The 11,167-nt window shown below is 40.9% G+C and overlaps 2 protein-coding genes across 2 annotated transcripts in view; one reads left to right on the top strand and one right to left on the bottom strand.

The window, feature by feature from the left end:
* Positions 1-6,787, bottom strand: part of irak1 (interleukin-1 receptor-associated kinase 1) — an 18,226-nt gene extending 11,439 nt beyond the window's left edge. Inside the window, exon 1 of the mRNA XM_031759149.2 lies at positions 6,444-6,787. Coding sequence (XP_031615009.1) covers positions 6,444-6,555 — 112 coding nt within the window. The 5' untranslated portion in view covers positions 6,556-6,787. The remainder of the gene's footprint in view (positions 1-6,443) is intronic.
* Positions 6,788-10,537: 3,750 nt separating this feature from the next.
* mecp2 (methyl CpG binding protein 2) overlaps positions 10,538-11,167 on the top strand; it is a 30,955-nt gene continuing 30,325 nt past the window's right edge. The window contains exon 1 of the mRNA XM_039603857.1: positions 10,538-10,614. The gene's annotated coding sequence lies outside the window, so the exon portion shown is untranslated. The remainder of the gene's footprint in view (positions 10,615-11,167) is intronic.

Raw genomic sequence — 11,167 nt, 5'->3', positions numbered from 1 at the left:
ATGAACATATAAAAAGAAATCCTCATCACATTAGAGGTGTGCGCCAAATTTCAAGACTTTTAAACTTTTCAAGCCCCTCAAAAGCCACTTCATCTTTCATGGTGAACTGCGCTGCCACCAGGGTGCGCCGTTCAGTTTATAGTCACAATTTTCTCACTGAAGCATCAAGAGGGACTGATGGTGATATTCACCGCTTTTGAGGTGGCCACGATGAACCTGTGAAAATCAGTACAACAAAATGAAAGACATGACATTTCCTGGTGCCACTAGGTGGCGCTCTACGTATTCCTGACAATGGGCATATCAATCTGTTCAGGGCGGGTCTGACATCATCCCTGTAAAATCTGGTACTGATCAGATTGGATTTCATTGAGTTACACTAATTTGTTTCTTCATGGCGAGACATCAATGTTCGCCATGCTGCTGGGGTCACACCCTTCAGCGAAAACTCACAGTTTTCTCTGTAACCCAAGACCAACTCCTTAAGGCTTTCCTGGAGAAATTTGAGGCTGCAGATGTCACCCATTACAATACTGTACCCCAAAGTGTAAAACATGACATTTCCTGTTCCCACTAGGTGGCGCTGTCCCTGGTGTCAAATATGGCAGTTGAAATATGTTCAGGGTGGAGCCTTATCATATGTGTCCACTTTGGTCAAGGTCGGACAATGTATGACAGAACGAGAGGCAATAAGATTTTCATGGCGAGTCATCGAAATTCGCCGTGGCGCCACGGCCTCACAGTAACCCGAAAACTCAAAAGCTCCGCAATTTAACATGGCCCAGGTGTGTAGTTGACACTGACCAAATATGAAGCTTGTGCGATGAAATTCCAATGAGGAGTTCGCAAAAGTTCGAGGCATGGAAATGGCAAAATTAGAGCCAAAATGTCACCTTCACTTCCAAATGGCGGACTTCCTGTTGGGTTTAGGACATGGCCATAATAGACTTTTTTATGTGCGTCTCCGAACGTTAGATATGTGTTCGAGTTTTATACATGTAGGTCATACCCATCTCGGGGCTCGCGTTTCTCATTTTTCTAGGTGGCGCTACTGAGCCAATTTTCCCTGGACATGTCTCACGGACATTAAAATACGTAAATTTTCACCAGACCTGACGCGTGTGCAAAATTTCATGAGTTTTCGAGCATGTTTAGGCCCTCAAAAGGCCGATTCATTTGCGAAATAATAATAATAATAATAATAATAATAATAATAATAATAATAATAATAATAATAATAATAAGAAACAGAGCAGATACAATAGGGCCTTCGCACTTTTGTGCTCGGGCCCTAATAATTAAAGCTGCAAGCAGCGATATGAGGGCCCTCGCACTTGAGCGCGTCGAGCCAAGCCCAACACCTAAAACCAGCGCTTCCGATCTGATGTCACATTGATGGAATTCATGCATTTAACCACCAGCTAAAATTTCATCTCATTCAACCATTATTATAGTCGTCCCACTAGGTGGCGCTCTAACCATTACTGACAAATGGCATAACAAACATTTCCGAGCTCGAGTCTCATCACGCCTGCGACCTTTGGGAGAGATTGGACATTGTGTTTTTGAGCGACAGCAGGTTACTGCTTTTTGGCGAGTGATTGAAACTCCACGTGCCGCCATGACCACCCGTTTCCCTGAACGTAAAAGCTTCGCAATTTAACATCACAAAGGTCTTTAGATTCCACACACAGGAGATCGCGTAAATCTAATGAAATCCCTTGGAGGAGTTCGTCAAAGTATGAGGCCTGAAAAGAGGGGAAAATGTCGCCAAATTTACACATTGATTTTAAAATGGCTGACTTCCTGTTGGATTTGGGATATTGCTCCAAGAGACTTTTTTACATCTTGATATCTCCAATAAGCTTGCCAGGTTTCAAACTCATACATAAAACACAGAGCAGGGCTGTTGTTTTGAAATTTTGTAGGGGCGCTGTGGAGCCATTTTGCGCTGTTCAAGGAAAATGAACATATAAAAAGAAATCCCTCATCACATTAGAGGTGTGCGCCAATTTTCAAGACTTTTTAAACTTTCCAAGCCCCTCAAAAGCCACTTCATTGGTCATGGTGAACCGCGATGCCACCAGGGTGCGCCGTTCAGTTTAAAGTCACAATTTTCACTGAAGCATCACGAGGGACTGATGTTAATATTCACCGCTTTTGAGGTGGCCACGATGAACCTGTGAAAATCAGTACAACAAAATGAAAGACATGACATTTCCTGTTGCCACTAGGTGGCGCTCTACGTATTCCTGACAATGGGCATATCAATCTGTTCAGGGCGGGTCTGACATCATCCCTGTAAAATCTGGTACTGATCAGATTGGATTTCATTGAGTTACACTAATTTGTTTCTTCATGGCGAGACCTCAATGTTCGCCATGCTGCTGGGGTCACACCCTTCAGCGAAAACTCACAGTTTTCTCTGTAACCCAAGACCAACTCCTTAAGGCTTTCCTGGAGAAATTTGAGGCTGCAGATGTCACCCATTACAATACTGTACCCCAAAGTGTAAAACATGACATTTCCTGTTCCCACTAGGTGGCGCTGTCCCTGATGTCAAATATGGCAGTTGAAATATGTTCAGGGGTGGAGCCTTATCATATGTGTCCACTTTGGTCAAGGTCGGACAATGTATGACAGAACGAGAGGCAATAAGATTTTCATGGCGAGTCATCGAAATTCGCCGTGGCGCCACGACCTCACAGTAACCCGAAAACTCAAAAGCTCCGCAATTTAACATGGCCCAGGTGTGTAGTTGAGACTGACCAAATATGAAGCTTGTACGATGAAATTCCAATGAGGAGTTCGCAAAAGTTCGAGGCATGGAAATGGCAAAATTAGAGCCAAAATGTCACCTTCACTTCCAAATGGCGGACTTCCTGTTGGGTTTAGGACATGGCCATAATAGACTTTTATGTGCGTCTCGAACGTTAGATATGTGTTCCGAGTTTTATACATGTAGGTCATACCCATCTCGGGGCTCGCGTTTCTCATTTTTCTAGGTGGCGCTACTGAGCCAATTTTCCCTGGACATGTCTACGGACATTAAAATACGTAAATTTTCACCAGACCTGACGAGTCTGCAAAATTTCATGAGTTTTCGAGCATGTTTAGGCCCTCAAAAGGCCGATTCATTTGCGAAATAATAAATAATAATAATAATAATAATAATAATAATAATAATAATAATAATAATAATAAGAAATAATAATAATAATCGCACTTTTGTGCTCGGCCCTAATAATAATAAGAAACAGAGCAGATACAATAGGGCCTTCGCACTTTTGTGCTCGGGCCCTAATAATAATAATAATAATAATAATAATAATAATAATAATAATAATAATAATAATAATAAGAAACAGAGCAGATACAATAGGGCCTTCGCACTTTTGTGCTCGGGCCCTAAAAACAAAATCTAATAAGTTTTAAATTTGACTAAAAACAGCACAAAGAGAAAATGTGAAATATTAAAACCTAAAGTTTAAACAGCATTTGGTTGAATCCGAACAGAGAATTTCCCCGTACACGTCACAGTTCATCCTTCTGCTAAAAACTAGTGACCCGGCTTCACTGGTAGCCATACACGCCCGTACCATAACATGTGTAACAGATGTTTTCATGGAAAGTCAGATCTGGCCTTCTTGTTCTTGAGTGTAACCAGTGGTTTGCACAGGAAAGGCATCCCTTTACTGTAGACTTTGGCAATGATATGTCGACCTAACCCAAGATGTTTCTGACTCTGTAAGATGCTGTGAAGATCTTCTGAACCAAGGAGATAATTCTGTGATTTTCTTGGTTCAGAGATAATTTTGTGACACTTTAGCTGTCCTCTGTGATCTTTCAGGCCTTCTGGTGTTGCTGGTGTTGCCAGTACATCCATTGTGTTATGCCGATTGCTGTCTCTCTAACAGCTTTATTTGTGTTTGTCAGCCTAATAATGCTTCCCTCATTAATATCAACACCTCTTTGTGCCTCTTTTTGACAGTTAATGCAAATTTCAACACTCTGAATCAACATCTTTTATTGTCTTAGTTTGTCATGAAATAACAAAGGAACGGGCTTCCCTTAGCCAAGACATGGCTTCCAAGTTAATTGTCCAATCACTTTTGAGCCTCTAAAACTGTGCATGATGCTGCATTCCAGATACCTCTGAATCCAGATGTCGGAACTTGGAAATTAGGGCGTTCCAGAAGAAGTGAGGAAAAAGAGGATTTCTTTTGGCTCTTCGCAAGGTAGAGATATTCAGGAATCACTAGCATGCACCTATGGTATCAATTTGAAAATCCTAGATGACTTCATTCTGAAAATCTTGTGAATGCAATGATTAAAGAAAACTTGACCTCTGGCCTTGACCTTGAGGTCACTGAGATTCAAGCTTGTCTAAGATTTTTAGTAGATGGACTCATGGTATCAATTAGAAAACCCTACGTTGCCTTGTTCTCAAGTTATTGTTTTCATAAACTTGGGTGTCCACGCCACCCGCCTGGCAATGACAATTCCCATCAGCCTTTTACAGCTGAGGGGTAAAAATGGCTGTAACTCCTAGAAAGCTAGCGCGGTTCTTTTTTAAAGTGCTCGAATTAAAGCTTAAAGTCTGCACCAGAACCACATCTTGATGATTGTTTTAAAATTTCACCGTGGAAGTGTACAGAGGCGAGAACACAAAAATAAAAATTACTCCAAATACTTACTGAACAACACATACTGCATGTTGAGGCATGTGATGTTTTTTGTCTTATTTAGCGCGCAACATTTGCCCTTATATATTTTTTTAACATCTTTATCTGTTGCTTAACACTTGTGACTCATGCTTCAGTGCTACAGTGTTGCATTAGAGTTTGTCTGAGAGATTTCAAGGACATAACCAGCGCACGTGCTGTCCGCCGCAAACCACAACTCCATCACCTGATGTGGGTGGGATACACAACTGGGCCTGACGCTTTTCAGTTTGAAAACAGAAAAAAATGACCAGAGTTTACCACAAGGAGGAAGAGGTGCAAAAAACCCCAACATAGACTAAAGAAGCAAACAGGAAAAGTACAAGCGATGGCAATTTATTGTTCTAACAACTGGTTTCATTTCATTTCAAAGAAGTGCTTGTTCTGCCGTCTCCACAGCAGGGCAAAAATGAAATTACCAGCAACAGCAAAAAATATGAGCTGGAACAGTCCACATTAGTGGTACTTTGTCTCTTTTTTTTTGAGCTACAACAAGCCAACCTTCATGGTTAAAACAAAAAACGAGTATCAAAAACTGATTTTCCTTAAATAGCCACTTGAGGTAATTCGATAAAGAGTCGCCATTGTGGCTTATACTGACCAGGATAAGCCACAATGGAGGGATGTCTCAGGGATCACAAGTAGCTGCCTCCGATGGCTGCGAGTGTGATGCAAATTTGAACTGATGGTGATATCAGAGGAGAGGTGCAGGTGGCCAAAACACTAAAAGGTGAGGCTTCAAAATAACATCACAATCCCTGGCTCCATCATCTGTATACAGTTTCTGAGCCCTACATCTAAACCTTTTCTCCCACCTCTAACTGCTCTAGTATTTCTTTTCAGTGTTCCACTTTGACAGCTGTGAATGTTCTCTAATGCTCAAATATAAGTCTGTGCCTTTGTCGTTTTTTCTGTAAAACTTAAGTTATATTTAAGTAGAAAAGACTGGCAGAGGTCTTCCTCCCCACCATCGCCAAATGGTACTTATACAATGTAAAACTTTAAAAGTGTATTTCATTCTAAGAAAACTTAAGATTTTTCAAGCCACCTGAACTCAATGAAGTACACCAACATAACAGAGCTCTACCTAATTTTTAGTCAAATAAACCCCACACAACCTTAGTTAAGAGAGGCTACAGTAAAACAGAAACATTCTGGATTTTTTGAGAAACCTCAAACTGTTCCTAATCACATTTCATTATGTGTCAGAACACAGGCATTTCAGTTTCTGTCACATTCCTGTGCTCCGTATTTACTCAATATTAACCAAGTGCACTTACAGATAACGTCTACCAGAGACTTCCTCAAAACAGACACCGGTGAATGTATCTATATTTAGACTAACTCTAGTCAAAATGTGACCTGATATTGGAAGAAAACTGTACCTGATTTAATCTCAGCTGACACTCACGCTAAAACAATCTTTTATTAATATTATTATATATTTTAAAATTCTGTGGAAATAGATGGGACAGGTAAGCCCTGTACCTGAGGGCAGACCGAGAAGGATGAATCACAGCTGAGGCTCTCACAGCTTGTTTAATTCTAATTTTCTGTAGTGATTTCATACGACAGCGGTTAAAGTTGAAAGTTGTTACATCGAATAAACACGCTAGAGTTTATTTTGGTGAAACACCCAATTAACGGTGGGCTCCACCGTCCCTCCTACCCCACGCTGCTGGCCTTTAGCTCTCAGTCAATGTTCGGGTTCTGACTCACCAAAGCGGGTCCAGTCCTGGTTTGACAGCCCGTCCATGATGCGGCAGAACTCACAGTCAACGGAGGCGGGCAGGTTGAAGTACAATACGGCCCTCGGGTCTCTTCCCGACATCTTTACCTAACTCCTTCTACAAGTTAGTCCACGCTGAAGCTAACAGGCTAACCGATGACAGCGACCACTGCGAGGAACTCTGGGCGGTCTGTAGGGTATCAGGTTCACACAAGGACCTGGATCACTGGGTCACATCAGAACCGCCCGGAACGAACCTATTCAACCACTTCAAAAACTCTCTCAAACTACAGGTTTGAGTCTTCCAGCGCTTCCGCCTGAAATAAGCTAGCTGCTTCCGCTCCGTGCTACCAAAATAAAAGCCCGAGTAAATGAACCGTTTTAAAACTTTTTTCTTCACTTTTCACTTCTTTTTTTTAAACAAATGTTTTACCTCGTGAGCCCCATACACCCCCATTTGATCAGAAGTGGACCAAACCAGTGAAATTTCCCTTTCTGACAGTTTAAATCAGTTTAATTACACATTTAATCCTCGAGATGTCTTAATAGGAATAGGAATAGGAAAAGAAGACAGGACGGACAGAAAAAAGCACATCTCAGTTTTTCTACATGACGAAGAAAAGCTGTCGTGGCAAATGAAAAAAATCTGTCAGCATGACTCTGGGTTTAAATTGTAAGACATAAAGTTATAAAATTACTGGAAAAAAAAGTTTGGGTAGTTTATTGACTATCCTGAAATAATATAGAAAGCTTTTGTTAATTCGCAGAAAATGGCACTTTAAATTGTGCATCCTTTATAACAAACAGACATTTCTGTAGCAGTAAAAACAGGAACGTTTCTTATCACTCCCTGATTAGTTTGGTTTAGCATTAATGACCATGGGAGAGGTCTTTATCTGTGGAAAATAAAGCTGTAAAACATAGAAAAATGCAGCTAAAAGTAAATTTATTCCTTCACATTTTCAAAAGCTGTCCAGTGGGGCCAGATTGGAGTCTTTGCTTGGCCAAATTTCCAATTTATTTATATTGTTTATATGTATTATTTTTATTTATGAAGCACAGTCAAAATTCAAAAATAATTTAAATTCATTGTTTGGGGGGGGGGGGGGGGGTTAATGATAATTACTCAAGCATAAAATGTACTTTTCATTATTAAATCACCAAAAATAACCAGAAAATCCAAATATTACTCTTCTCTATACCATGATTTGTATCAGTGTATTACATCAGACCGGTCGTTCTTACATGCAAAGTGTCAGCTTCTCCACTGTAACCGTTTCCTGGTTAAATATAATTTCCTGCATGACAAACTCCAGATTGTTGTTGTTGGTTTTTAACTATCAGTCGGAAAATAGGATATTATTAGAACTAGAGCTGCTTGATTTCAATCACAGTTATTTTGGTCAGTGCTGAGATTGCTGTGATGGAATCCAAATACTAACAGTTTTGAAAACATGTAGATGTATTACAGTTATAAAATGTCCTTTTCACATTGCAATTAATGTTAATTAATGTTAATGCAATTAATGTTTCCTGCAATGCATTGAGCTATGTCACCTGAAAGAGACACTTTATTGTAATATATTAAGAGATTTCATCATATTTTAACTTATTTTATATTAATTTTTATGCTTACAACATTTTATACTTGTTTTACATCCTGCAGGACTGATGTCTGTAAAGACCTCGTTTGTGTATCTACATATGACTTTCATCTCATTACAGGAAGTCCTAAGTGAGTATTTCCTCGTGGCTTTGACTAAAATGAGTCATTTTCCTGTCTTAACTATGACAAATGTGAAGCATTGCATTGCATTACATCACACACACACATATACACACACACACGTTTCACACTTCCTTTTTCTCACCTTATTTATTTGAATGTAAGTGGTTGAATGAAACGCCTGAATGCTTCATTAGCTCAGTTCAGTTTGTTTGTATCAAAGGATTAGCAACAGCAAACTGTTATTATTAATACCACATACAGCTAGAATAACAGCATGAAGTAGAACCGTGTAAACCGAAGGACTGAGTCACGTCTCGGCGAAAAACAGAGAAGCTGGGTTGTTTTGCTGACCTCAGTGGAGATATTTGAAAAAATTCCAAGTTTAAGAATCTGGTTTTGTCATCAGATTAATAATCCGTCAGGTATGAGACTGCATGAAGATCACTGGGATTCACGGTCACCCTGTGCAGCTGGGCTCTCATATCTGAGGCTTTTGCTTGATTGTTTTTTAAAGATACTTTCTATAAACTACTCGACCTAAAGGATATTGAGACAAATTCTAAAAATTAGCACAAATTAATTTTTGTGGGTCCCCTCCAATGCTGAGGTCCTGCTCTACTACATAATTGTCATTTCAGTCCACTGCTGCCTCACTGCAGGAAGGTCGTGGGTTTGAATTCAGTCTGGGGCTTTTCTGTGTGGAGTTTGCTTGTCCTCCCCATGTATGTACGGGTTCTCTGCGGGTGCTCCGGCTTCCTCCCACAGCCCAAAGACACGCATTGAGTTAAGTTAACTGGTGATTCTAAACTGACTGTGTGATCGTGAGCATGAACGGTTGTCTGGCTCTCTGAGTTACCTCTTTGACAGATTGGTAAAAAAGACTAAAAAATGTGCCACCATTACGCCACCCACTGTTGAAAGCCAAACAGATTGTTTTTGCCAACTTAGTGTTTTGAAACTGGACATGACGTGTGAGGCGTGGATATGACTGTGAAAGTGAGCACACCACGGGGTCATTAGTCAGTGACAATACCCTGGATTTTCCTCCTTTCTGACTCTGATATTGTCCATGTTAAAGACAATTGGCCAAAAATGCAATGTTCATAATTACCACCAGGGGGCGACTCAAGTGGAAGCACATGGTGAAAAAAATGTCCCTAAGATTCCCCGCTCTGTGACCTCAGTGAATGGTTTCATTGACTTTATGGGCTTGACCACTACTTTCATGTTATACTACATAAAATGGATGACGTTGCACAGTTGGCTTGCCCACGAAAAACGCTCATTGGCTCCCCTGTGGTCATCCTGTACGGGTGCCACAGTAGTTTTAGCCCACAGGGCCCCCATGACGATTTTCTGTGGGTCAACCCATAGTGTGTTTGCCCACAGAAAACCCACAGACGGACCCCAACAGGCAAAACTGTTGTTTATCCAGTGTAGGCCTGCACAGGCAAGAAGTAAAAGATATCAGAGAATATCCCATTTTCAATATATTCAAGTCAGGCTTATTTGTTTGATAGGATTTGAGTTTATTGTTGTTGGGTTTTTTCACCCCTTTGAGGGCAAGTGGATCCACAGTGTAGTGGTTTACATTCATTCATACATACAGTCACTGTTGGTGCACTGTAGAAGTTTGCTGTCCTTGAAAGCTCTTCATCCTGCAGCTACATCACTTTGGCTGAAAGATGTTAAGTGTTTTTTTTTTAATAAAAACTGGAAAAAAATCAAATTCACACTCAGAGGGAACGCCTGTAAGTTTTTACAGATGTGGCAGTCTTTTATTATTTACTTTAATTCCTTGAAAACAACTGGACTTGCCTAATTTTAAGTATCTTATTGGGTCGGACCTTGGGATGGAGATTGGTTATAAGTTGTTTAGTAGTTTCCAAAACAGCTTCACAATTGTTAATGGCTGGAACTGTATTGATTTATACCTTTATATCACTTGTTTTTGTCGACGCTGATAGGTCAAACTACATGTGAATGAAGTGGAATTTATGGCTCAGCAGAGGGAATGCGTTCACAGGCCGCTGCCAGCTCGGGGATGGCCCGTCTACCTACAGCACATTCTGTTGTAGATAGAGGGAGCATACAAACTATGTGGTACAGCTGGCCTGTGGGTCACTTTCACTCTTTGTTGGTCCGTCAGCTGCTGTTGGTCCGTCAGCCAGCCCAGGAAAAGGGCAAAGTTACAAAGAGCTGAAATGAAATCCAGTTTTAAAAATAATAAAAAGTGTCTGCAGTGGACACTTTTTATTATTTTTGCTTTATTTTTGAGCTTCAGTGTTTGCTTTGTGCGTCTCTAGTTCCTGGTGAACTCCGCTGTTGCTCTCTTCCCTGTTCCAGCCCACTTATCAACCAATCAGGATTTGGCAGACCCACCACCTACGGATAGTGGAGTCTTTGGAGGACTGCACAGAAGCACATCTGTGGTGAGTGAAAACCCCTCTCAGTTCAAACGGAAATGTGTACGCAGACTGACACAATTCCAGGACATAAATTACACTTAAGGAAGCGGCTAAAATTTGATTTGTTTTATATTCATTGAAAAATTAAGAGTCACGCTCCATACCAGTTGCTGGTGGTAATGTGCCCTGGATTGTGGTGGCCGGGTAGTCAGCCCACAGGGTCTCAATCTAAAATGTGGGACACACCTGGGTCCACACCGAGGGTATGCTGCAGACCCACAGTGGGGTCCAGGTGTGCCCTCATTTTATGCTAGTACTTGCTACAGTGGGCTGCCAGTAATGGACTGTGTGGGTCTACCCACAGTGCGGCCAGATTGTGGGGGCATTGTGTTTGTGTTTTGCTCTTCTGCAGGTAATCTGGTTTTAATATGTGCTAAACAAGCCTCCAAAAAACTTTTACTCTTAACAAGTTTCACTTCATTTTTAAATAAAGGGTTAAGATGGGTCACTGTGGCAGCAACAGGGTATTCAAGACAGTCTTTTCCCCAGCAAGTTTTCCAGTTACTCTAGAGTCATT

This window comes from Oreochromis aureus, linkage group 20 (assembly GCF_013358895.1).
Source record: "Oreochromis aureus strain Israel breed Guangdong linkage group 20, ZZ_aureus, whole genome shotgun sequence".
Classification (NCBI taxonomy): domain Eukaryota; kingdom Metazoa; phylum Chordata; class Actinopteri; order Cichliformes; family Cichlidae; genus Oreochromis; species Oreochromis aureus.
The sequence above is the reverse complement of the archived record's forward strand: the minus strand, read 5'-3'. Positions and strand labels throughout refer to the sequence as shown.